This window comes from Mirounga angustirostris, unplaced genomic scaffold, assembly GCF_029215605.1.
Source record: "Mirounga angustirostris isolate CCGP_5_RB_7025 unplaced genomic scaffold, mMirAng1.0.hap1 SCAF_11, whole genome shotgun sequence".
Lineage (NCBI taxonomy): Eukaryota > Metazoa > Chordata > Mammalia > Carnivora > Phocidae > Mirounga > Mirounga angustirostris.
This window is the reverse complement of record NW_026991719.1, coordinates 107,720,867-107,748,019: the sequence shown is the minus strand read 5'-3', so window position 1 is coordinate 107,748,019 and position 27,153 is coordinate 107,720,867. Positions and strand designations below refer to the sequence as shown.

At 45.3% G+C, this 27,153-nt stretch overlaps 1 protein-coding gene across 1 annotated transcript; it reads left to right on the top strand.

Annotated features, from left to right (window-relative positions):
• The first annotated feature begins 226 nt into the window (after nt 1-226).
• IGSF1 (immunoglobulin superfamily member 1) lies at nt 227-16,388 on the top strand. The gene is made up of 20 exons (XM_045868346.1): nt 227-265; nt 2,518-2,654; nt 2,806-2,832; nt 3,243-3,524; nt 3,891-4,178; nt 6,293-6,577; nt 6,810-7,103; nt 7,569-7,847; nt 8,198-8,318; nt 10,218-10,288; nt 10,384-10,416; nt 10,802-11,092; nt 11,391-11,669; nt 12,288-12,575; nt 13,449-13,736; nt 14,240-14,527; nt 14,723-15,010; nt 15,124-15,402; nt 15,785-15,908; nt 16,063-16,388. The coding sequence occupies exons 2-20, from the start codon at nt 2,585-2,587 to the stop codon at nt 16,196-16,198; spliced, it is 4,011 nt and encodes a 1,336-aa protein (XP_045724302.1). The 5' UTR covers nt 227-265; nt 2,518-2,584; the 3' UTR covers nt 16,199-16,388.
• Nucleotides 16,389-27,153: the final 10,765 nt, after the last annotated feature.

The window sequence follows — 27,153 nt, the reverse complement described above, 5'->3', positions numbered from 1 at the left end:
AGGCGGGGAGCTGGGAGGGGCGTAGAAATCCCGGTCGTCAGAGGACTGCAGGTGTCAGGCAGAGTTGGTGTAGGTGGGCTCCCAGAGCCTGGCGAAGGGAGGGGAGGAGGTTGGAGCAGACGGGCAAGCAGGCGGGGGAGAGAGGGAGGCGGGGCGCGGAGCCCGAGAGGCTGTCCTTAGACAGCTCTTCTCATGCCCGGCAGTTTGCTGCATCTGGAGGAGCTCACTGGAGAATCTCCAACAGCGGAGCGGGCCTTCAACTACCGTAAGTACCTGCAAATGAGCGCATAGCCCAGTGGCTGAAGATTAATCTGGCCAACAGATCCTAAAAAAAACCCGAAATAGTCTCCCTGCTGTTAACTAATTGCCGCAAATCAAACTGCTCCCCAGTCTATCCCTCCCTTTCTCCGTCCCTCCACGGATCCCAGCATTGCCTCGCTGAGAATCTCTGGGCACTGTAAATATCTTCCCTTCTCCTTCTCAGTCTTCCCTCCAAACCCTCAGCGAAGCATGTACCCGCCACCCCGCCGAGCCCAACCTCTTTGATTCCTGGAGCCCTCAAAGCTATGCAGGGGGCGAGCCATTAGACATTTCGGGTATGTCACCCTCAAAAGCACTGCGGCGCTGCCTAAGGGTGGGGATAGTGCTTGGGTTGGAGTAGAAGGGGAGGGTAAAAGGACTAGACTGTGGAAGTTGGGGGTGGGGGTGGGGGTGTGAAAGGCCAAAAATGGGCGTGGCCAACTAACCTGAATCTTGCGGCTGTTTCCCACATTCCCTGGGCATAAGGTTCATCTTTTGGGCTGGATGTAAATGGTACAGTTTCCTTAGTGATTGGGGAGGGGTTAGCCATGCTGAGAAGCCCCCCTTCCCTCATTCCACTCAAGTCCCCAGGAGGCAAAACCCTGGTTTAGGGGTCTAAGTGGCAAGCCTGGAATCTCAGATGGCATTTCTGGGCAGAGTCCCAGGTTGAACCTTTCCCTTGGCAGTAGAACCTGGCTTCCCCAATAAATCCTGGCCCAAAGCCTTGGGGGAACCAAGCAACAGGGTGGCACTCAAGCCTGGGCCTAGGTCTGGCCCTGAAAGGAGTGGGGGACAAGGGGCTGTGGGAGTTGAGATGAAAGAGCATCTTTAGGGTCCTACACCAGGTTAATACCCCCTTGGGGAAGAAGAAAAATAGCCACCTTGTAATGAAATGTTTACCATGTGTCCTGTACAGCTATTATCTCTGATCCAACACAACAATGCTAGATAGGTATTACTCCTCAACTTTACAGATAAGAAAAGTTCAGAGAGGGTAATTTGAGCATCCTTCAGTGCAAAGTGAGAAATGCAAAAGGAAACTGTCTCCTTGGATCTCTGGTGGTCCACCTGTTCCCCACAGCCCAGATGTTTGAAAATAAATCTTCTTGCTTTCCTGCTCCACCATCCCACCCAGTGTTAGCATTGGAGCAAATTCGAGGCTGCAGTGTTGCGATCCCTTCTGGGAAGTGAAATCAGCCCTTTTCTGTTCTGGGAGCTGCATTTACCCCCACTCTACTGAGATAGGATGAAACAGCCAGGACCTCAGACTCTGAATAGAGAGTTGGTGGAGGAGAGTTAGCTTGAGTTTGTGTGGTGGGGTTACACCTTCCCTTGGCAAAAGGATACTTTGGTGGTGTGATGGTGGAGAAGAGGCAGGAAAGCAGAAAGGATCTATCTTATATACATGTGGTGGTAGTGATTTTTTGGAAAATGAAAAGGCCTCCCTGAATTCAAATATCTTTACCATATTTCCTTAGGAGCAATGAGCAAAAATGCTTATAAATTACGGGCAGCCAATACATCATTTACACGTTATATTAATTAGCTCAAGTAGCTTGATTCTCCAACACCTATTTGAGATGGGGGTTTTGAGCTTTGGGGGGTAAGAGACAATAATGAGAGTAATATTGCATCTGAGGCAATATACAGAAGGGGAAGGAGGTATGAGGAAAGGTAAGAAAGGGGGAGTTTAATACTGGTTTTAGAGAATAGGCATTGGAGTTATTATATAAATATCTGATATTTAATCTTTTGACTTTGGGCAAATTAAATATATCCCCACTAAGCCTCAGTTTCCTTGTCAGCAAAATGGGGATGGCAGGAAAGCCTCCTTTTCTGGGTTGTTGGAGGACTCAGACTATATATATATATATATAGAGAGAGAGAGAGAGAGAGAGAGAGAGATTTAAAAAGATGACTCTCTACACCTCCCATCTCTCTCCTCCCAAGGGCTCCCCTCTGGCCTGGATTAGGTTGCCCTCTAAGCCTCTGAGATTCCAGGGATGTACAGACATTTCAACAAATCTGACATCTTAGATGCCAGCAAAGACCTCAGGTGCAAGGAGAAGTGGGTGGAGAAAAGGGGCAGGTGACCTTGTAGTACCTTTCATGCCTCTGAAGGAGTGGAAGGTAAGGTTGTCAGGTGCAGTTTAGTGATCCAAACTCAACTTTGAGGAGCAGGAAGAGTCCCCTGAGTAAAAACACTTCTGCTTTTAGATCTCACCACCTGCTGAGGGGCAAAGCCCTTCCAGACTTGAAGTACACATTGAGCACCAGAGGCCCCATGACCCTGGACAGGCCAGGAGAGCGGGCCACCATGCTGTGGACATTCACTGTCTTGCTCTTTTGCATTCGTGAGTACAAGGAAGGGGTGAGGGGCAGGTGACCCTGTCACAGGTACTCCTATGGTTGGGCACCTTGGGGAGGGGGAAAGAAGAGAGTTGAGGATTGAGGGTTGGTGGGGTCAATGTGAGGGCCCTTCTTTACCATTATCTCTCTTTTCAGGGCTAAGTCTGGGTATGACATCAATAGGTAAGTGAGTCCTGCCACCTCAGGTACCTTCCTTCCTGGAGGTTCCAAGACATAAGCTGCCTCCATGGCACTGGATATAACTACCTTGAGACCACAAAGGTTCCCAGATTGAGCTGGTTGGGGACCAGAACACCTCACTTCATGACTTGGTTTCCCACAGAATAATAAAAAGCTTTACTTCAGGTGGAATGGAAGCCAGACTTGCACTGTATTCCCCAACTCACTTGAATCCCTCGAACAAATATCCTAGGGGCCCTATCCCATCCCTCACATGAGCAGACACTCTTGTCCCCAAGGGAAGACAAAAAGAATAATTTGGGTCAGGGCTAGTTTTAAGGGACATTGTGGGGCACGTTATGGGAGGGAGAGGGTTGGACTACTCATATCTTTGTGATCTTTGGGAATAACAGTGGTGCAATCTCAACCGGAGCTGTGGATAGAGACCAACTACCCCCAGGCCCCTTGGGAGAACATCACACTTTGGTGCAAAAGCCCCTCTCGGATTTCAAGCAAGTTTCTGCTGCTGAAGGATAAGACACAGATGACTTGGATCCGCCCTTCCTCCAAAACCTTCCAAGTTTCATTCCCTATAGGTGCCCTTACTAAGTCCAATGCAGGTCTTTACAGGTGCTGCTACTGGAAGGAGACAGGCTGGTCAGAACCTAGTAAAGTTTTAGAGTTGGAGGCACCAGGTAAGAAGACAGCAATAGATAATCAAGAATAAACTCCAGCTCCCGGTATTCAAGCTTGCCTTCCCAGGGCAAGATTTGTTTAATTAGTTAATTCATTTACCTCAAATGCATGAATGCATACATGCAGACATTCCACAGTTAGTAAGTCCCTACTCCCTATAGGCAATGCAGATGAGGATGCAGTCTCTAGAACAAATCTAGAGAGCAAGCTCTCAACATAGGGGAGACCCCAGATAGGGGGAAGGAAGGGTGGTAAATAAGGATCATGAATGAGGGAAGGCTCATTTAAGTAGCGCTCTCCTCTCCTGCTCACTGAGCAGCGCTATCCTTGCTCTACCTGAATTCCAGCTCATTCTCTCCTTCCAGGCCAGCTGCCCAAGCCCATCTTCTGGATCCAGGCTGAGACCTCCCTTCTTCCTGGATGTAATGTTAACATTCTCTGCCATGGCTGGCTGCAGGATTTGGTATTCATGCTGTTCAAAGAGGGATATGCAGAGCCCATGGATTACCAAATCCCAACTGGGACAGTGGCCATATTCTCCATTGCCAACATGACACCTGAGAGCAAAGGGGTTTACATCTGCCGCACTCATATCCAGATGCTCCCCACTCTGTGGTCAGAGCCCAGCAACCCCCTGAAGCTGATTGTGGCAGGTGGGTGTGGCTATGGCTGCTGGGGTCTGATGATCGTTGTCCCTGGGATCATGGCTGGATGAACCAGGGTTTCTGATTTTCCTTTCCTTAGCTAAGTCCTAGGTCTTGCAAGGCCTATGAGCTAGTGTCATTTGACATTTTCCTGAGATGCAAATTAGAATCACATATGCTACCAGGAAGCTATGTGGGAGCCAATCACTTGGCTAATGAGTGAGCCCAACCAAATGTCTGGCAGCTTCAGCTCATCACAGCTTTGTTGTTCTCTACTTGTTGAATATCATGCTTTCATTCATTCATTTGACTAATATTTATTGAGCACTTACTATGTGCCAGGCACTGCCACTGCAGTCTTATAAACTGTTTTTTACATTTTAAATGCATTTTTATTGTATTTGTAATGATTATTTTTACGTGCGGGAAGTAGAATTGTGCTAGCATCAGTGATAAAAATAAATAAAAGTTACAAAAAGTGATAGCTCGTATTTTAGAAATGACTTCTTATAAATTACTTTAGTCCTGTATATGTAGATCTAGTAAGGCAGTATCAAGATCTAGACACAGCAGAAGTCTCCCCAAAATGTTCAAATGCCAGACACACACCCCAGCCCCAGTTCACCCACCCCATGGCCTGGATGCTTTTACACAGAATTGGCCACATTTGCTTTAGTTCCTCCATTAGTCTAAATAGGTGCCACAGAAGGTACCCTGGACTTAGAAGCAGTAATCTTGGTTTCTAATTCCACCTCTGACACTGCCTCCCTGTGTGATCTTAAGCAAGTCACTTCACCTCTCTGTGCTTCAGTTTCCCCCACTCTAAAATGGGATAACAGTATCTATACAACCTACTGTATGATGCCTCTCTGTGCCTCAGTTTCCTGATTTGCAAAATTGGTATAATAATAATGCCTACCTCACAGGGTTGTTGTGAGGATTTGCCTAAATATAATATATGTACAGTGCCTGGCATATACGTTCTCAATAAATGGTAGATATTAATTTTATTAGTACAGCTTTTTATTGAGGATTGAATAACAAAAACTGTTTGTTTGAACTGTGTGTATGGATGTTTGTTGTATGAATGTCCTTCCAGAGTAGATTCCTCTAACATACACTTTCAGAGTTACCTATTCACTGGTATCCCTCACTAGGCCGTGAACTTTTTGCTGACAGGTACTGTATCTTCTTTACTTGTACATCCTTAGACCTACATGATGCCTGACACATCCTAAATGCTCAATGAGCATATGAAAGAGCTGATCTTTCCAGTAACAGATGGGTGGGTCTACCTGGGATTGTAGTGGGTAAGAAGGAATGGTATCAGAGTAAGTTTTGCCCTCTATTTTGTAGTATGATCCCCTTGCGGGAACAATACATGGAAAAGAAGGTGTGGCCCCATTAACAGAGATTTCTTTGGGTCAAAGACTTATTGGCCAATCCCTCCTTGGCTTCTTCCTATCTCATGTTGGAAGTAAGGTCTTATGTGGGCTTAATGTGTTCAAAGGGCATTTTTATTTCTGCAGTAGTATTCATGCTCTACAAAGATGAAATCAAAGTAATTTTCAGAAGCTTGGTTTCTTGGGTGGTTGGAAGAAGTACATTTGGCATTTCAGGAACCTAAAGATACAAGCAATTACAGATGTAGATATTCCACTGAGACACAGCCCTATACATAGTTAGAGCTCAGTGGAGCTGATAAAGTCTGGTGAGAGGGGAGGACATGGCCTTGATTATCTACTAGAAGAGGCCAAGATTTAAGGAAGGGAGAGGGAGTAAAGGCTAAACTTCAGCTACCACTCCTTGTCTTTAGAAAAAACTAGGAAAGGGGTGCCTGGGTGGCTCAGTCGTTAAGTGTCTGCCTTCGGCTCAGGTCATGATCCCAGGGTCCTGGGATCGAGCCCCACATCGGGCTCCTTGCTCAGCGGGGAGTCTGCTTCTCCCTCTCCCTCTGCCTGCTGTTCTGCCTACCTGTGCTCTCTCTCTCTCTCTCTCTGTCAAATAAATAAATAAAATCTTTAAAAAAAAAAAGAAAGAAAAGAAAAAACTAGGAAAATAAAACTAAAAGATAATAGGGAAGAATCATCCTATCTCTAATTCAGGGTCTCTTCCCTTTCTAGGACTCTATCCCAAACCAACTCTGACAGCGTATCCTGGGCCCATTATGGCACCTGGGGAAAGCATGAACCTCAGGTGTCAGGGGCCAATCTATGGAATGACCTTTGCTCTAATAAGGCTTGAAGACTTGGAGAAATCCTTTTACCACAAGAGGCCAATAAAAAATGAGGCATTTTTCTTCTTCCGGGCTTTGAAAATCCAGGATGCTGGACATTACCTCTGTTTTTACTATGATGGGTCATACAGGGGTTCACTCCTTAGTGATATCCTGAAAATCTGGGTGACCGGTAAGAAAGGGGAATGCCAGGGGACCTACGTTAGGGGCTAAGGATATACAACTCCCTCTGGGCTGCCTGGAGAGCCTGATCATGCAGCGAGGGCTAACAGTGGGAAAGGGAACAGAATTTGTACAACTGGGCATAGGATGGGATTTTCCAAGGGTGGACTGAAGGAAGAGAACCCTTAGTGGTGAGAGGGGAGTCAGACCACTAGCCCTTTATATTTTGGGTCTCATCCTAGACACTTTTCCCAAGACCTGGCTACTTGCTCAGCCCACTTCTGTGGTCCAGATGGGTCAGAACGTGAGCCTGTGGTGTCCAGGGCCAGTGAATGGAGTGGGACTTGCACTCTATAAGAAAGGAGAAGACAAACCACTTCAGCTCTTGGATACCACCAGCACTGATGACAATGAGTCATTCTTCCTCAACAATGTGACCTATAGTGATGCTGGCATCTATAGCTGCCACTATCTCCTCTCCTGGAAGACCTCCATCAGGATGACATCACACAACACCGTGGAGCTCGTAGTTGTAGGCGAGTGCTAACAAATGTTTGTTTTTATCACCATTACAGTATTCTAAGAAGGAGCTAGCAGCCCTGTACCCTCTTGGAGTTATGAGCTGAGGAAAAATATGCTAGGAAGGTGGTGCAGAATTTTCTCCAAAAACTTTGCATACTTTCTCTCCCAAGATTGTTACTCAAGCCCTGCCTCTTGGCATGGCCTAGCCCCATTGTGACCCCGGGAAATGTTATTTTCCTTCTGGCCAGGGGAAACTTACAGGTATGAGGTCTTTGTGATAGAAGGTAGAAACACAAGAATCTTGAGAATACTGAGGAGTGGGCCAAGAGGTTCTAAAGAACAGTCAAATTTTGAGACCACTGATCTAGTGGAAGTGGAAAGACAGGAAAGATCACATAAGAAGCTGAGAAACTTGTTGGGGGAAGGGGTACTGAGTTCAAGGTCACTTATTCTAACACTGGTTTCTGGATTGGTTGCAGATAAGCTCCCCAAACCCTCCCTGTCGGCCTGGCCCAGCACCATGTTCAAGCTAGGAAAGGCCATTACCCTTCAGTGCCGAGTACCTCATCCAGTACTTAAATTTTCTCTGGAATGGGAAGAAAGAGCAACATTCCAAAAATTCTCAGTGGATGGAGACTTCATCATCAGTAATGCTGAAGGAAAAGGCAAAGGGACCTACAGTTGCCGCTATCGCATAGAGGCACACCCCAACATCTGGTCAGATCGCAGTGAGCCTCTGAAGCTGATGGGGCCAGCAGGTGAGAGGACAACTCTTCGTAGGGTTGCCCCTCCATGGCTTTGGTCATGATACCCATGGGATCCCGAAGCAGTGCCCAGAAAACAATGGAAAGGGGAGTAAGGGGCATGTAAATCAGGGCCCTTGGGTTTGGGCATACTTCCCCTGGGGTGGTTTCAGAATCGCTCAAAGGCAATGAGCAGGATACTTTCAAAGCTCCCATTCTTCATGAAAAATAAGGCCACTTCTGTCTCAGCTTCCCTTCACCTTCAGTAACCAACTCCTCCTCCCTTCTCCCCACCCCAACCCCGAATGTCTTCACCTCCCCCTTTCCCTATCAAGGCTCCTGCTTCTGGTCTTCTCTGGCCACAGGCTTTCTCACCTGGAATTACATTCTGAATGAAGCTATCAGGTTGTCCTTAATCATGCAGCTTGTTGCCTTGCTGTTGGTAGTGCTGTGGATAAGGTGGAAGTGTCGGAGACTCAGAATCAGGTAACTGTCTTGTCCTAGCCCCCTGTCCTTCAATCTAGCTAAGTCCAGGCTCCCCAGAGACTCAGAAATGGGTCATACCCCAGTTGAGATAAGCCACAGGGTCACACCCTTTGTATCCCCCACCTTCTGGGTTTAAGAAACAAGACTTTCTCATCCCAGCTGTTTCTCTTTCACCTCACAGAGAAGTCAGCATCCAAGCCAGAGGGTAGAGAAACATTCTCAGAAGGGGAAGCAATCAGAACCTCATTCACTGATTCCCTGTCCCCCCACCCCCACCCAGGAGAATGCCCAAATCTCCCTCCCAAACCACCTGGCCACTCAGAGATGACTGAAGTCTCCCAAATGAACTTAGTCTGAACTTTTTCTCTTGTAAGAAGCCAAGCTGTCCTATCTCCCTGGGTATAATCCAACTCCCATCCCAACTTTTCACCCTAACCCCTAGCTTTCAAGGGCTAGAGAGCCTCATGGTCCATCCTAGTCTCCATAGAAACCAATCTCTCTGCTGCTCTGGCCTCCAACCATCTGTGCAGAGCATCCTGAGAATATAATCTTAACTTGGATGGGCATCTGATGAGGCAGTGGATTGGGCCAGGAAATCAAACTGCTTCCTCTGAACCACAAAATGGCAAACCAAACCTACCATTTCCTTTGATCCTTTGGTGTCCCCTGGGCCATCCTCCTTTTTCCCTGATCCCCATGGCCTGTGCTCAGGTGATTCTGCCTGACAACAGGAAGGGAAATGACAGCTACTATGTTGGTGGGGGCCTCAGCCCCTGAAGGCCTTACCTACTACCCCCAAACTTCTGCTCTTGGCTGTAGCCCCCTCACCATGATCATGGGCCTTTGTGTGTCTGGGAGTATTCAATACATGATGGATGATGACTATGATTGTGTATGTCTGTGTTTTCCACCAGGATCTGAGGGACAGAGTGCTTGGGTAATTAGAAGGGAGCACCTTAAATCTTCTGCAAAAACCACCACCCTTTGAGTTTTCAAAAAGTCTCAGCGGGGGGCCAGGCCTAGTTGTCCTCAGAATCGATCCTGAGTCCTGCACCTTGGGGTAACCTCCAAGCCAGGGGTTAGAAAAAAATATAGCTTCAAGTGCCCCACCTCAGCTCAAGACCATTGCATCAAAGAACGAGCTCTGGAAGCAGATTTCAGAGAAAGCAGCTTGAAAAGCATGTTTTCCTGACCAGGAAGGAGGGTCAGTGTTTTCTAAGTACAAATTGCCAAATGGATTATGGCTTAATATCATCTAATTCTACAGGACCCATAACCCAAAGCTGCTGCACATTGCTAGTCATAATCTGGGTGGGGGTAGAGAGATCCCACTCTCTGACAAGCTTAGCTCAGCACTGACAATCTTTGGGTAATTCACTGTGGCTGCCTAGGCAACTCTTCCATAACAAAAGCAGGTGAGGCAGGTCGGTCTGAGGACCAATACTGCCATAATAAAAACTGCTTCCAAACTTAAACTTGATGACAGAGAAACACCCAAGATTTTTCCCTCCACCCCCACACCCGCCACCTAGAGCTGCCGATCACTCTGAGCTCCAGAGGTTCTGAGAGCTGGAATTACAAAAGCATTTTCACATCTGACAACTCAATTCCAGCAACAGCCTAATCAGGGGACATAGGGAGCTGACATCTGATATAGGCTGAGGAGAGGGGAAGGGGGTGGGGTGGGCACGTGGGTCATGAAAGAGCAAGGGGTTTGTAGGTGGTGAGGCCCTCAAAAAGAAAAGTCATCGATGTCAGAAAAGATTATATCCCATTATCCTGCCCAAATCCAATCCCTATTGGGTGGTGAGTAAGCCAATGACATAAATTGCCGCCCCCTTCTCTCCGCCCTCCCCCTAACCCCAGCAGCTCCTCTCATCTCTTTTCTGGTCTCACTAGAGAAGCCTGGTTGCTGGGAACAGCTCAAGGGGTCACCATGCTCTTCATAGTCACGGCCCTTCTCTGCTGTGGTGAGTACAAGGGGGTGGGGAAGGGGTCTGGGCAGAAGGCCGGGTGAAGTCCCGTGGGGGAGGGGGCAGAGCTCTGGCAGCAATTTCTTTTGCAGGACTGTGCAGTGGGGTATTGACAGAAGAGACTGGTGAGTTTTTCCTGTTCCAGACTGGGACATTCCTTCCTGGAGATCTGAAATAACTACAGAGTGTCAATGTCAGTGGCCAGGGAGTGACTGGTTGGGAGGGAAGGACAGCCAGGAAGGGGCACTTGCTAAAGCTGCTGGCAAAATTCAGCCTCCAACTCTGCTTTTCTGCCTGTAAAATTTCCCCCAAGCCTCTGCACTTTCCTGAGGCTCAGCTGAGACATAATCTTCCCCTTTCCCCAGCACCTGCAGAAGGAAGGAAGGAAAGAGTTTGGGTTTGTGTTGAAAGGGGAGTTGGGCACTGTGATCTGGGGAGGGGGTTCAAGGGCAAAGAAAGGGGGAGGGGAGGGAGGAGGGAAGATGGCTTCATTAACTCTGCTGTTTCTAGAAGTAATCATGCCAACCCCTAAGCCTGAGCTGTGGGCAGAGACCAACTTCCCTCTTGCCCCGTGGAAGAACTTAACCCTCTGGTGCAGAAGCCCTTCTGGCTCAACTAAGGAGTTTGTGTTGCTGAAGGATGGGACCGGGTGGATTGCAACTCGCCCGGCCTCAGAGCAGGTCCGGGCTGCCTTCCCCCTTGGAGCCCTGACCCAGAGCCACACCGGGAGTTACCACTGCCATTCCTGGGAAGAGATGGCTGTGTCGGAGCCCAGTGAGGCACTTGAGCTGGTGGGGACAGGTAAGAAAAGGTAGAGGTTCCTCCCGGGGTGACCCTCAGTGCCCTGTGACTCCAACACTGTTCCTAAGGGGGTGGAATGCACAGCGACCTGGAGCCCAAGGGGCTTGTGCTGCAAGTAGGAGAGGAGGGGCCCTGAAATGGGGGAGGGGGGTGGGGAAGAGAGTGAAAGGAGACTGATAAGAAGAGCCAAAGGCCAGTCCAGGATGAATTTCTTTTTTTGCTGACAGAGTGACTCCAAGTGTCCCATCTGGGTACCTCCAAACTTCAGCCTCCTTTTCCACCCCATTTTGTTTTCCAGACATCCTCCCCAAACCTGTCATGTCTGCTTCCCCCCCAGTCCGGGGCCAGAAGTTGCAAATCCGGTGCAAAGGATGGCTGGCGGGCATGGAGTTTGTTCTGTATAAGGAGGGAGTGCAGGAACCTGTCCAGCAACTTGGTGCCGTTGGGAGAGAAGCCTTCTTTACAATCCAAAGAATGGAGGATAAAGACGAAGGCAATTATAGCTGCCGTACTCACACTGAAAAGCGCCCCTTCAAGTGGTCTGAGCCCAGTGAGCCCCTAGAGCTTGTCATAAAAGGTAGAGCTGAAAAGAGTGTGTGAGGGAGGAGGGGGGAGGCAAAGCTCTGGGTCAGACACTCCTCTCCCCACAGCAAACTTTGCTGCTGGTCCTAGGAGCCTGTGTCCAATCTTAGAGCCAGGCAGGCGTGGCGCTGGGAGTGCCAGGGCCTCTGGCTGCACGATATTAATAGCCATAATTGTTATTAATAGCTGGGGTTTGTGGAGGGTGATTTAATTTTTCTAATTATTTTCATATCAATTATCTCATTTAGATATAGGCCAAATATTCCAGGGAGGCGGAGCAGGTACCATTTCCCCTTCTTGCCCAAATGGGCAAACTGAGCCTCAGGGGACCAGCAGAGCCCTAATGACAGTTCACTCTTTTAGCTAGCCTTCATTGCCTACCCTGATGACAGGCAGGATTCAGCTGGAGGAGGTGAGGGGTGGTGGGGGGGGGACGGGAATCCCTGGGAGAAGTCCATCTGCAAAGTGGATTTGCCTTGATTTTTAAATGCACCTACTTCTGAATGTAATGCTATAGAAAACAAAGCAGCTTCCAGAAACCAACATTTGCTATATTAGCTATTTTTTTTTCTTAATTTGGTTTTGTGTCATGTTTTTGTTTTCTGCCTTCTAGAAATGTACCCCAAGCCCTTCTTCAAGACATGGGCCAGCCCTGTGGTCACTCCTGGTGCCCGAGTGACTTTCAATTGCTCCACTCCCCAGCAGCACATGAGCTTTATTCTTTACAAAGATGGAAGTGAAATAGCATCCAGTGACAGGTCTTGGGCAAGTCCAGGGGCCAGTGCGGCTCACTTTCTGATCATTTCAGTGGGCACTGGTGATGGAGGGAATTACAGCTGCCGCTATTATGACTTTGCTATCTGGTCTGAGCCCAGCGACCCTGTGGAGCTCGTGGTAACAGGTCAGGAGTGGGGAAACACAGATGGAGGCAGGATTGACCCTGGGACAATGGGTGGGAGGGCTGTCAGTGGGAGAGGAAAAGTGCTCCTTCTAAAAGTCACCAGGATAGAGCACAGGACTCTTGATCTCAGGGTCATGAGTTCAAGCCCAACACTGGGTGTGGAGCCTACATACATACATACATAAATAAAATCATCAAGAAAGTGCTTAGGAAAGTGCCTGGTACATGGTAAATAGTCCATGAAAGGCAGCAGATTCTATTATTACTAATACAGGGAGAAGAGACAAAGGAGAGGGGAGAGGCAAGTAATTCACGTCTAGGGGAAGAAATGAGGCAGATGGGGGTGTCCAATCCCCAATGCCAGCTCACATGCCCTATTTCTAAAATCTTTTTGTGGCTTGGCCTTGAGCTTTAGGCTCAATGTTCACTTTTTCTTTAGCTGAGCTGTCAGAGATTGGTGGGCTGGATGGCCCTCAGAGAATGGGCAAAGACCTTGAAATGACAGTTGCATATTATGCAGCCATTACAAATGATAGTTTTCAAAGGCTGATTAACGTCATAGAAAAATGTTTACTACATAAAGTTAAGTGAAAAATATTAAACTACACAACTGTGCATACAGTAGGATCCCAATTATGCAAATAGTTACAGCTACAATAACATGGACACATAGAGAAAAAAATGAAAAAGAGATATAGAGACATGTATAAAGAGTGGTTATCTTTGAATGGTAGAATTGTATTTTCTTAGGTTTGTTCTGTATTTTCTAATTTGCTAGATAAACACATACTGTTTCTTCCAATAATGCTAAAAAAGCAATCTGCAGAAAGTGGGGGGCAGGCTTCTCTCATGTTGTGGTCTCTTGAATTTCAGAATTCTACCCCAAACCCACTCTTCTGGCACAGCCGGGTCCTGTGGTGCTTCCTGGGAAGAATGTGACCCTGCGCTGCCAAGGGGCTTTCCAGGGCATGAGGTTTGCCCTCTTGCAGGAGGGAACCCAGGTTCCCTTACAGTTCCAGAGCACCTCCGGGAACTCAGCTGACTTCCTCCTCCACAGTGTTGGAGCAGAGGACTCTGGGAACTACAGTTGTGTCTACTACGAGACAGCCATGTCAAATAGGGGATCACATCTCAGCAAGCCCATTATGATTTGGGTGACTGGTAAGAACAGACAAGATATATTTAAGAAATAAAACAGATGAACATATGGGAAGGAAAAAAAAAAAAAAGAGAGGGAAGCAAACCATAAGAGACTCTTAAGGATAGAGAACAAACTGAGGGTTGATGGAGGGAGGTGGGTTGGGGATGGGGTAAATGGGTGATGGGCATTAAGGAGGGCACCTCTTATGATGAGCACTGGGTGCCATAGGTAAGTGATGAATCATAAACTCTACTCCTGAAACCAATATTATACCAAATGTTAACTAACTAGAATTTAAATAAAAATTTGAGAAAGAAAAAAATAAAGTAATTAATGATATGGAAAAAAAGAACAGACAAGATATGAGACTGGGACAGAGACAACTAGAGTAGGGGTTAGGGAGGGTAGAAGGCTAGGCCAGACCATGGAGGGGGGAACTATTGTATCCAGAAGGAGAAAGATAAAGGGTTAATGCAGCGAGTGATAAGTATCTACACTCACTACATCTTTGATCTCTTTCTAGACACATTTCCCAAGCCATGGTTGTTTGCTGAGCCCAGTTCTGTGGTTCCTATGGGGCAGAATGTTACTCTCTGGTGCCAGGGGCCAGTCCATGGAGTAGGGTATATTCTACACAAAGAAAGAGAAGCCCCTTCAGTGCAGCTCTGGGGATCCACCAGTAATGACGGGGCATTCCCCATCACCAACATATCTGGTGCTAACATAGGGCGTTACAGCTGCTGCTACCACCCTGACTGGACCAGCCCTATCAAGATACAGCCTAGCAACACTTTGGAACTCATAGTCACAGGTAATGGGAAGGTGCTCTGGAGCAGGCATGGGAGAGGAGAGAGGAGAGAATGGACTGTGAGAGGGTTCATGGAAATAGTTTTCAAAGAGCTCAAGGAGAGGCAAGCAATAGTCTTTCCTCTTTATTGAACAGACTCTAGGGGTAGCACACTGGAAAGTGGCCTCCTCTCTCTGACCAGGAGTTAATTTCTTCTAGGTTTGCTCCCTAAACCCAGCCTCTTAGCCCAGCCTGGACCCATTGTGGCCCCTGGAGAAAATATGACTTTTCGATGCCAAGGGGAACTGCCAGACTCAACATTTGTCCTGTTGAAGGAGGGCACTCAAGAGCCTTTGGAGCAACAGAGCCCAAGCGGGTACAGGGCTGACTTCTGGATGCCAGCGGTGAGAGGTGACGATTCTGGGGTCTATAGCTGTGTTTATTATTTGGACTCTGCTCCCTTTGCGGCTTCCAATCGCAGTGACTTCCTGGAGATCTGGGTGACTGGTAAGGTCCTGGAGACCTCAGTAATAGTCTATACTTTGTAGTTTTGAAGTAATTAGCCCTAAGGGGATTCAGGACCGCTTCTAACTCTGGTTGGTTGTCCTGGCTGGTTGCAGATAAGCCCCCTAAGCCCTCTCTGTCAGCCTGGCCCAGCACCGTGTTCAAGCTAGGGAAGGACATCACCCTTCAGTGCCGAGGACCCCTGCCAGGTGTTGAATTTGTCTTAGAACATGACGGAGAAGAAGCACCTCAGCAGTTCTCAGAGGATGGGGACTTCATCATCAACAACATAGAAGGAAAAGGCATTGGCAACTACAGCTGCAGCTACCGCCTCCAGGCCTATCCTGACATCTGGTCAGAGCCTAGCAATGCCCTGGAGCTGGTGGGGGCAGCAGGTGAGAGGATAATCCCTCTATGGTTCTGGAATGACCCACCTGGGATCCCAGAGATAGTCTGGATGGAGACCACCAAAGATGGAGGTGGGAGGATTTGGAGTCAGAGACCTCAAGTGTGGTCATCTTTCTCCTAGGGATGGTGAGGAGGTGGACCTCAGATCCACCCACAGATATGAGCAGGCCTCTACTTTCAAGGCCTCTTCCACCCCCAAAAGGAGGGCAGCTTCTCCTCAGCATAAGCACTGGCTCTGACCAACCCCTCTGCATTCTCAACATGGCTCACAAGTGAACCCTGAAGGAGGCCAAATGAGGGAACAAGAGATCAGGGGAACGTACATGTGCTAACTCCATAGCCTTGGTGTCTACTCTTTTGTCATCACAGGGCCTGCCGCTCAGGAGTGCACTGTGGGGAACATTGTCCGAAGTAGTCTGATTGTGGTGGTAGTTGTAGCTTTGGGGGTGGTGCTAGCCATAGAATGGAAGAAGTGGCCTCGACTCCGAACCAGGTAAATGCCTCATGTCAGCCTCCTTCTATAAACCCAGGGCTGGTGGAAAAAAAATTGTCTGAATGCTCCTCGAATATCTGAGCCCCGTAACACAACCTGTTTTCAGATTGATAGTTTTGGATCCTCCCTTAGTCATGTCTTTTTCTCCACACAGGGACTCAGAGACAGATGGAAGAGACCAGACCGTAGCCCTTGAAGAGTGTAATCAAGAAGGAGAACCAGGCGCCAACACCAGCTCTCCCTCATCAGTCTCTCAGGGAACCTCAGTGGAACTGCCAGTCCCAATATAATAGTCTCCTCCTTTACAAGAGCTTTCCTCTCCTCTCTTTTATCCTCAGAGACCTGCAAATCCTATTGGTTATACTGGGAGTCAACCCCATCTACTGCTCCTTGGCCACTAATCATCTGAGCTGGGTTAAGGGGATTCTGGGAGTTGAGAGCTCTACCAGGGTGAGATGTTTCCTGAAGAGAGATTCCCCACCCCTGTAACTCCTCACTGTACTGATTTACTGGTGCATGAAATTCTGTTAAAAATGTATTCTGAATAAAAAGAGTATTCACTATTTAACTGCAAAAACTATGGCAGTGGTTTCTCCACAGGTCTGTTGTCCACTTACAGCTTAGAAATTGTGTATTGGAGCTGACCTCTATGGCAGAATAAGAGAGCATGGGGCTGCTAGCACAAAGGAAAGAGCTTAAGGATGGAGTGGGGGAGGAGGGAAGGCTCCGAAAGAGTACTTCCCAATTTGGTTTGAGACATGGTTCAGTGAGTAGAATGTCCTTTTGTCCTTCAATCTCACTATTGAATGGATGGATGGATGGGTGGCAGTGTTTCCTCCGAGTTCAGCCCAAGGAGGACAAACATTGAAAGTATATCATTGAACACTAACCAAAAACTAATGATGTATATATGTTGGCTAATTGAACTTAAATAAAGTAAATAAAATAAAATAAAATAAAATAAAATAAAATAAAATAAAATAAAAAAGTATATCCCTTTCACCATGTTACTTCTAGGTCCATAGTATGCCTGCTTTCAAACATTAGGATTAGCCCTCTGCAGAACTTTGAAATTGATGAAGTGTGCTTTGTGGCCCTTACCTAACAATCATGAGTGTACATTAATTCACTCAAGTGTAAATGATTGATAAAAGCTGAATACTTTGCCATTCACTGAAAAGAGTTTTGTTTTCCCAAAGGAATGGGCCTCTGGTAGTGGGATCTCAGAGAGTGGGTAAGCAAGTGAGGTGGTTGAGGTGGTTGGTTTGGAGTGGGAAGGGTCGGGGGGGGCTGCTCCCAGGACTCCAGATGGAGACCAGCTTGCATTCTGAGCCCCTGATCTTCCTTCCCGGATCAGCATGCCATTTGCTCCATGGGTGGGAATTCAGTATACATCAGGGAGATTGGATTAGGGAAGGGGACTTACCTAGTTCCTCGAACGTGTCCAAGACCTCAGAAGAATTGACCTACAGGTCCTAGAGGAGGTCATGATTCCTCAGACCTGAACCCAAAAGTTCCTTACTTCCCAACACTGTTTAATTCTAAGATAACACTGTTCAGTAGAGCAATGCACAAGGGTGCTGCACACAGTGAGTTTATTCCAGATTATAATAAAATTTTATTATAAAATAAAATAAAATTTTACATTAAGGAGCTTATTTATCCAGCAACTTAATGGAAAAAAATGCATCCCATTTCCCTTAATCCTTACAGAATGAAACACGGAATACTATAGATTAATTTGTATTAAGCTCTTTGGAATGTAGAAGTACAAAGTTTCACTCTGATTTCCATTTGATGAGATTCTGTTAGTCCCTTATATTAATTTCTTATGGTGTTTCTAAAAATTACATTTCAAAAGTGCTTTTACACTTGAATTTAGCAAAACCTAATTGTTGCTTTCTGCTGAGCACTACTCTCTGCCTTCAAACTCTTAATCCCTAACTCTCAATCAAGCTGTACATTTTGAACACTAAAGGGAGGCTTGTTTTTGGTCCTTGGTTTTAGGATAGAAGTCCTTTGCTCAGGTCTGATTTTGTTTTCCAATCGTCAGGTGTTTCAAAGTGTATTATTAAGGCTAGGGGCAGGGCTGTGCAAGTTAACAAGTGATTACTTTAGCTGTTAACCAAGGGAAAGAGAAATGGAAAGAAAAGAGCAGAGGGCCAAGGTCTGAAATCTAGAGAAGCCTCTGAGTTAGAAAAGCAGGAAGAAGATGAGGCAAAAATGACAGAAAAAAAGACTCATATGAAATCCAGACATTGAACCTGGGGTCTCCTATGTGAAAAAGATTTAAATACAGGTGCTCATGGAATCAGATAAAATTTTGATAAACCTTTCAATGAGAAACAAATAGTGAGAAATATTGTGACACTGGACTGTTAGTTGGTTTTCTAAAAACACTTGCATATACCATTCTTTCACTTAGAGAACCAAGCTCTACATGTTTTAGAAGGGGAAAAAAATAGTTGTCAATTAACTGTGAAATACTTAAAGACAAAGAGTGGCTTTGGGATTTAACTTTCCTACTCGCTGTCAGAACTATCTCAATGAATTAAATATCTATTTATAATGCAGAAGTCGTCACAAACTATCTCAATGAATTAAACATCTATTTATAATGCAACCTTAGCTTGTTGCTGACAATGCTCCACATGGCACTTTTTTCAACCTGGTTGCCATGGGAATCAGTCCCTTTACCCCTGGCTGGCCTCTAATCATCAGCCTAGCATCGGGTAATTTCTGGGAAATGGAATCTCAATTAGGGTGGAATGGACCTCTAGGAGCAGAATTTGTCTCTGGGACTCCAGGAACACAGGCCAAAGATCCTCTCCCCATGTTTAAAAAACAAATGTAAATTACCCCTAATCCTTGAGCTCACACACCTTTGGTCCCAGCATCTCACAGCTACAAAAATTGTCAAGGTGGTGCATGGTCCAATCCCCAACCCAGTATACAATCTCTTTCACAGCAGTTTACAGCCTCTTTCTGTACACCTTCAGGGATGGGGAACTCACCACTTCATGACAAAACTGGAGAATTTCAAATTGATTTATCCCATGTCTGCCTTTGTACATTCCCTTTGTATTCACTGGCTCTAGTTCTGCCTCAAGTTGCAACCCAGACGGAATCTACTTCTTACACATAATAGTCTTACAACGCCCAGAAAATATGAGTTGGCCTCCCTGAGTTCAGAATATCTCACTAGTGGTGTTTCCAAGGTTTGGCCAACATTCATTTGCAAATGTATCTCTATGTAGTTAACTCAGTTACCCAGGCTTTGGAGGGGGTAGAGTTCATGCCCACCCAACTCCCGCCAGGTTCAACCATAGCAACTCTTTTACATATTTTATCTATTACTGTATAGAAGAATATGCTATAGAATATTAAACAACTATTAAATGATGTGATGAAAAATAAAACAGAGAAAGGAAATACATAAGTGTGTGTCCGGTGGGGAAATTGTTGCAATTTAAAAAGGGTAGCTGAGGGGCACCTGGGTGGCTCAGCCGGTTGAGCGTCTGCCTTCAGCTCAGGTCATGATCCCAGGGTCCTGGGATCGAGTCCCACATCGGGCTCTTTGCTCAACAGAGAGCCTGTTTCTCCCTCTGCCTGGAGCTCCCCCTGCTTGTGCTCTCTCTTCTCTCTCTCTCTGACAAATAAATAAAAATTTAAAATAAATAAATAAAATAAAAAGGGTGGCTGAGAATACCTCACCAAGATGATAACATTTGACTTACGGTTTGAAGGACATGAGGAGCAAGGCACGCAGATATTTAGGTAAAGCAGGTTCTTGTCAGGGAGAGCAGCAAATGCAACAGCCCTGAGACAGGAAAATGCCTGGCTAGTTGGAGGAACTGTGACTAGACTCTAGTGACTGGAGCTGAGTAAGTAAGGGGGAGAGCAGGAGATGATGTCAGAGAGGTGGTGGGAGCCAGGCCAAGCAAGACTTTTGCAGGTCTTTGTAAGGACTTTGACTTACACCATGAATAAAATAGGAAGTCACTGGAGTGACATGATTAGACTCACATTTCCAAAGGACTGGTTAGTCTTCTGCATGGAGAGTAGACTGAGGGGTGAGGGTGGAAGCAGAGAGATCTGCTAGGAGGCTATTGTAATAATCGGGCAAGTGGGGGCTTAGGTCAGCACAGTAGCAGAGAGGTGATGAGAAATGGTTGGATTATTGATATAATCTGAGAAAAGAGTGAACAGAATTTGCTGACAGATTGGATGTGGGGTGTGTTCTGTAAACATTTTCATTAGAAGAAAGAACTGTTTCAAATATTGCTTTAGTGTTTCCCTCCCTGGGTTATTTTAATCTCATCCTCAAGAAAGAGTTTTCCAATGCCTCCCAAGCCAGGTCACCACTTCTGGACAGTTTGTCAATGAGTTTGTCATTGTCTATCTAGAAATACTGTGAGCAAAATGCAATCTTGTACATCTGAAGTGACCTGACTGCACAGAGCACACAGGACAGTGAAACGATCATTTTCCAGGATCTCAACTCACCATTTCTATTAATGCCATCTAAAATTATATTAGTCCTTGGGCGGCCAGATCACTCTGTTGGCGCATAGGAAACTTGTGGTCAACTAAAACCCACAGATCTTTTTCACGCAGATCTTCTTCCCAGTTCAATCCTCTCCTGTTCTTTACTTGTGCAAGTGTTGTACTATTTTGCAACTGAGTTTTTACTCAGATATGAGACCTGACATTTATTCCTGTTACGTTTCATCAGACAGGCCCCACCTTACAGACATCATATATTACCACTTAGTGAGCCTCCTTCAATATGCTATGCATATAGCCACTACCTACCTCATTTACTCCTAACAGCAATTCTGTGTGGCCCCGTGCTTATTATTATCCACATTTTACACATGAGGAAACAGAGGCTTGAGCAGGTTATGTAATATGCCCAAGGCCACCCAGCTCATAGCCAAGGGCAGAGCTGGAATTAGAATACAATTTTGCCTGATTCCAAAGCCAGATCCTCCCATGCTAAATCTTGGGTAGCACAGTATCTGGAACATAGTAGGTGCACATTAAATATTTATTAAATTGGCCACCTTTACACCCTACTTTTTATTCATGTTACTGAGCTGACACTCATATTCACTTGGTATTTCTTGGGCTCTGTTCTAGAGCTTTATATTTACTAGGCATCTTAATCTTTACAATAAATTTATGAGATAGGTACTATCATTATTCACATTTTCTACAAAGAAGGAAACAGAGCCACATAGAGATTAAGCAACCTGTCTAGGTGACACAGCCAACAAGTGTTGGGGACGGGCTTTGGACCCAGGCAGTCTGGCTCCAGAGTTTGTGTTTATAACCACTAAGCTATGCTGTCTCAGGCTATTCTGAGATCCTGACCTTGCACTCTCAAGGGAAGGAGGTGCCTCAGTCTAGCTCACCATCCACTGCCCAGTACTAAACCCACGGCCCTCCTGTTGAAATCCAGTTGGGCCTCCCTCTTTTCTGTTTCCCTTTCCTATCGATGAAAGCTGGTCTCCAGGCTTAGTAAGAAGGAAGACTTGCTCACGTCCCCAAACTTAGTCTTGATCTCTCCCCTTCCCTCCCAGAACTCCATGACACTGCTCTTATGTAGACCAAATTTTTCAAGCCCCCTCCTTAAGGAGGGACCCAATGTGATTAAATGATCCCCATTCTCGGTTAATACCTGAAAAAAAAAAAAAGCCCACTTAGCTGGTGGTGGCATGTTAGTAGAGGCCAGGAGAAGAAGGATGTTCCCTCAGCCCCCTCACCACCCCAAACTGTGGCCCCTAGATCACACACCATTATATCAGACTATGGTAAATTAAGTCTATAGGATCCTGGCTAGAGTCATGTTTTAAACTGGGCATGGTAAGGGCGTATGGAGAAATTGAAGCCATTCACACAACTTATTGGCCCATCGAGGATGACTTTTAATGAGGAAATCCCTTCTTACTTCAGAAGGCCATCTTTGGCACCATATGTTAAAGGCCCAAGGATGATCCATATAATATCACAGGCTAGCAAAATGTATCTCAGGGGCTAGAATTAATTTTGAGCTTGAGACAAATCCTGTAAAGGGTGGCATGTCATAAGAAACTTTTCAAAATTAGCCAAAGTTCCCTTATTTTGCAAGATCATTACCCAAGCAATTGTACCATTTTAACGCAGCAGTCAATCCTGGGGAGTCCGTCAATTGCTGTCCTAAAGTTAGACCTGATCATATGCATCTGGACACGGTGAAGGAATCCTAGACTTGAAGAATATTTGAATTGTCAAGGCCATCAGAGATGATAAAATGCACAAACTTTCTACAACATACCAAACAAATGGCTGACCAACCTGTGCTTGAAACTTTCTGGAAGAGGGGTGCAGGCAGTGTAGGGTGGGGGAGTCTTAAGGAGTGGTTGTCCCTTCAATTATCAGGTAACTGTAATGGTGAGGAAATTCTTTTAATGTTCTGAAAGCTGCCTTCTTTCAGCTTTTGTACCCATTGACCCACAGAAAATGTTTAACACAAAATCCTTCCTTAAGTCTTTGCTTTTCCAAGTAAAACATTTCTTCAAATGTTGCAACCAGAGTAAAACAATACCTTAGAGATGCTCTGACCAACTTTAAATACAAAGAAATCACCTCCAATGTGATGGACACTATACTTCCATTAATATAGCCCTGAAATCTCAATAGCATATATAGCAACCACATAACACTATGAGCTAATACAAAACTTGATGCTAACCGAAACTCTCATGCCTTTTATTTATTTTTTTAAGATTTTATTTTATTATGTTATGTTAATCACCATACATCATTAGTTTTTGATGTAGTGTTCCATGATTCATTGTTTGCGTATAACACCCAGTGCTCCATGCAGTACATGCCCTCTTTAATACCCATCACCAGGTTAACCCATCCCCCCACCCCACTCCCCTCTAGAACCCTCAGTTTGTTTCTCAGAGTCCATAGTCTCTCATGGTTCGTCTCCCCCTCCGATTGAGTATTTACCCCAAAGACCCAGATATAGTGAAAAGAAGGGCCATATGCATCCCAGTGTTCATAGCAGCAATGTCCACAATAGCCAAACTATGGAAAGAGCGAAGATGCCCTTCAACAGACAAATGAATAAAGAAGATGTGGTCCATATATACAATGGAATATTACTCAGCCATCAGAAAGGATGAATACCCAACTTTTGCATCAACATGGATGGGACTGGAGATTATACTATGAAATAACTCAAGCAGAGAAAGTCAATTATCATATGGTTTCACTTATTTGTGGAATATAAGGAATAGCATGGAGGACATTAAGAGAAGGAAGGGGAAAATGAAGGGGGGGATCAGAGGGGGTGATGAACCATTAGATTTTATTTTTAATTAATCTCTATACCCAACGTGGGGCTCGAACTCACAACCCCCTGGATCAAGAGTCACATGCTTTATGGACTGAACCAGCCAGGCACCCCTCCCATGCCTTTTAGAGAAGTATTTCTAAGCCTTGCCCTCACTCTGTAGTTAATTTTAGAGCTGAAACATACAATTTCATATTTGTCCCAACTACATTAGAGTAAGAAGGGTGTTGTTTTTTTTTTTCTTTTTGGATGTTTGGCTTAACAGCTATTTGTCCCCTTGGCAAATTACTGAATCTGTGAGCCTCAGTTTTCATATCTGTATAATGGAGATAATCACTATTCTAATTTTGCAGGGCTGTGGTGAGGATGAATTGAGTAACTTATGTGAAAGTGCTCTGTAATTAGAAAAGTATCACGCCACTATAAGGCCTAATGATGACGACAATGAGGATTCTTATTTTGTATTGTACAGTGTACACAGATATCCCCCCAAACTTGGCCTTAATCCCAAATTTGGTCAATGTCTTATCTTTATCCTCATTAAAGTTGAAAGTGCATGTCTTTCTGGGTTTGAAACAATTTATTAAATGCATACATTTTGTATATGATCATTTAATGAGTTAAACATTCAACTGTCCATACTATCAGCCTACCCCATTTTTCTTCCTTGTCTGAAAGAACATCAGAGAAGTGTTTGTCAAGATCCTTGCTAAAGCCCAGGTAAGTGATTTTTGCAGCTTCCTCTTGTAAGCCCATCCAAAAGGAAATGAGCTTAGTCTGGCATGACTTGCTCTTAATGAACCCATGCTGGTTCTTCATGATTAGTAAGTCCCTTTCCAAGGGCTCAGAAATCATCTTCTTAATAATGCATTCTAGAAATTTGCTGGGGATCGACGTCAAACTCACCAGGCTAGCATTTGTAGATTCTCCTTGCCTTGTAGGGGGGAAAAAAATCATTGTTTTATTTAGTCTTTTGGCACCTCTCTCCTTATCCATGAATCCTTGGAGACTACCAACAGAGATATCCAAGCTTATAAGACAGACCAAAAAGAAACAATGCTAGCTCCTAAGCTGTCTTTCACTTTTCCTCATTTTATTGAAGTGAGAGAATTCATTTTGGTTAGACTGATGTAGACACACCCTCTGCAATTGAGGTTATAGAGTTTATATGTCTTATTTTAGAAAACCCAGAATGTCAATGGCAGATTGGTTAACAATGCAAAAGTGTCCTTTCCAGGGGATGCTTTACAAGAGCTCACACTTCTAGAGCAGTGCTTAACCTTTAATGGGCACATGAATCACCAGTGGATCCTGTTAAAATGAAGATTTTGATTCAGTAGATCTGGGGAAGAGTTTGAATTTAGGCATAACTCCCAGGTGATGTCCATGTTGTGGGTACACAGGCTATACTTTGCATAGCAAGGTTCTAGATTAATCATTCTAGACCTTGGATACACACTAGAATCACTGTAAGAGCTTTTAAAAACCTCCATGACCAAACTGTTCCCCACATTAACTAAAGCAAAATCTCTGGGGTTGGGACCTAGGAATGGGTATTCCTGAAGCTTCTCAGGTTATTCCAATGCACAGCCAAGGTTGAGAGCACTCTTCTAAAACTAGTTATCTTTAATCTTTTGGCCAGTAGTCTTCAGGAGAACTCAAACTTTATCCCTTGACTCATGCAACTGCAGGACCTACCTATTATAAGCTTATGTATAAAGACACTCCTTTTTAGTAAAATGTTGTTAACCAAGAGTATTGGAAGTGTTGTAAGAGACTATATTTCAATGTTGGTAATTTTAGGGTTACTTTTGCTTTCCTACTGCTGCCTACCACCATAATTGAGGGGTCAGTGGGGTGACATGTGTGGGAGGAAGGTTAGGTTAGAAATAGTTTTGTAGCAATAGAAACTCACGTTTCCCCAGTGGGTTGTTTTATATAACACTACCACTTGTACAACAATTTAGAAAGTACTATAGAAATGGTCAGGTTGTGGTTTGGCTTGGACCTCCACAGAAAACTCCACTTATAGTAAACATCTCTCTTTTGATCAGAGTGAATACACAAATAAAACAGAATATGCTTTATTGTTAAACAGACTCTGTCTTTATTGATAGTGGGTTAATGACACGAGAGACAGGCTAGCCCAGGCAACTAAAAGACTTTGAGACGTGTTATATGAAACCATAAGACTCAAAGACAAGTCATCCAAAGGTATAGTCTCTTCCATGAAGATTCCTCAACATAAAGGTTAAGGATCAACACTATGAAAGAACAAAACTATAACAGAGAGCAGCCATTGGAATTTTATAGATCTGAGCATTTCTTAGTTGAGCAATGCTGATGTAAATCCTCTTCCTGGCAGCCAAGTACAGGGAGAAAGCGTATCGGTCTGCGGGTGGGGTGTGTGAAGGGTAATGGCTTGGCTGGCACTCTAGCTAGAGGCATACCAGAGGGAGAACGGCCAAATGAGGCCAGGCTCAAAGAGGAACAAAGAGCAGACTGGATGATGGCAGGTCTCAAAAAAGTTCTAGGCAAGAATCCTCCCTCGGCAGCAATTCTTGCTGGTGCCAGACCTGACAATCCTTTGGGACAACGTGGAAAAGGGCCACTCTGAGGCCTGCTAATAGGATCACCATTATTACATTATTGACCATTTTACAACATTTAGAGTCAACTTTCAGCAAATTCCTTCCTTTTATGCCCTGGGCATACATTAAAGAACCTAAAAAGGGAAAGCCTGGGAAGGAGAATTTGTAGCTCCTGCAAAGAAGGAAGGGCCCTGTCAGAAGCTTTTCCAGTGACTTATTTCCTCCTGGAGAACCTCCCAAGGACAAAGAGATGGGACTGTACTTATCGCCCCCTCCTTCAGAACTGAGCTCATCCCTACTTCTCACTCCCTTCACACCTCCACACCTCTTCCAACATTTCATTCTAAACCTTCCATCAGCCTGGTAAGTCAAAGAGAACAAAAAATCACTCCCTTGTAATACATCTTAGTTCCAGATGCCACTCAGTGTGGCATCAGCAGTTCAAGGATCACCGTTCTGAAAGAGACAACTCTAGTCTGAGAGGTTTTTCTTACATGGGCCCTAGGCATTGTTCCATGCTCTCTATTAGACTGTGCCCAGTCATTCCCCCAAGGCTAACACACAATGATACTCTTAATCCTCCTCGTTTGTCCAAAAGCAAACCACGAACCCTTCTGAAGTGGCACAGTACACAAACAGTTCACTTTATGATGTGGTTAAGAATATGAGCTTTGGGGGCGCCTGGGTGGCTCAGTTGGTTGGGCGACTGCCTTCGGCTCAGGTCATGATCCTGGAGTCCCTGGATCGAGTCCGGCATCGGGCTCCCTGCTCGGCGGGGAGTCTGCTTCTCCCTCTGACCCTCCCCCCTCTCATGTGCTCTCTCTCTCCTCTCATCCTCTTTCTCAAATAAATAAATAAATAAAAAATCTTAAAAAAAAAAAAAAAAGAATATGAGCTTTGGAGTGAGGGAGCAAGCCCAGGGTTTGCATGCCCCGTTGCCACTTACCAGCTGCACACCCTTGCATGCCCACTAGAACTCTTGGCACCTCTGTCCCTCCTTATGTCAAAAAAATGAATACTAATAGTACCGAATTAAAAGGGTTGTTATGAGGATTGGCTATCACGTACGTCAACTGCCTAGCATGCAGTAGGTAAATGGTCAATAAGTAGTAGCTTTCCTTATTTTTTCTAGACTTTTCTTGTGGCAACTATAAAGAAAACAACTAGTGAGGTTTAAAAGATACTAACTGCAAACAAAAGTTGAAGGCTACAAAGTCACAACAATTTGAAAGGAACATACAAGAAAAAAATCATAAAAATCACAACCTGAGGTAATCACTGAAATATGAATAGAAATAACCTTGAG

Bases quoted from the DNA above. Each gene is read 5' to 3' on its own strand.
- IGSF1 (XM_045868346.1), top strand. From the start codon at position 2,585: ATGACCCTGGACAGGCCAGGAGAGCGGGCCACCATGCTGTGGACATTC. The intron at 3,525-3,890 runs GTAAGAAGACAG...CTCTCCTTCCAG, and splicing joins TTTAGAGTTGGAGGCACCAG to GCCAGCTGCCCAAGCCCATC. The intron at 4,179-6,292 runs GTGGGTGTGGCT...TTCCCTTTCTAG, and splicing joins CCTGAAGCTGATTGTGGCAG to GACTCTATCCCAAACCAACT.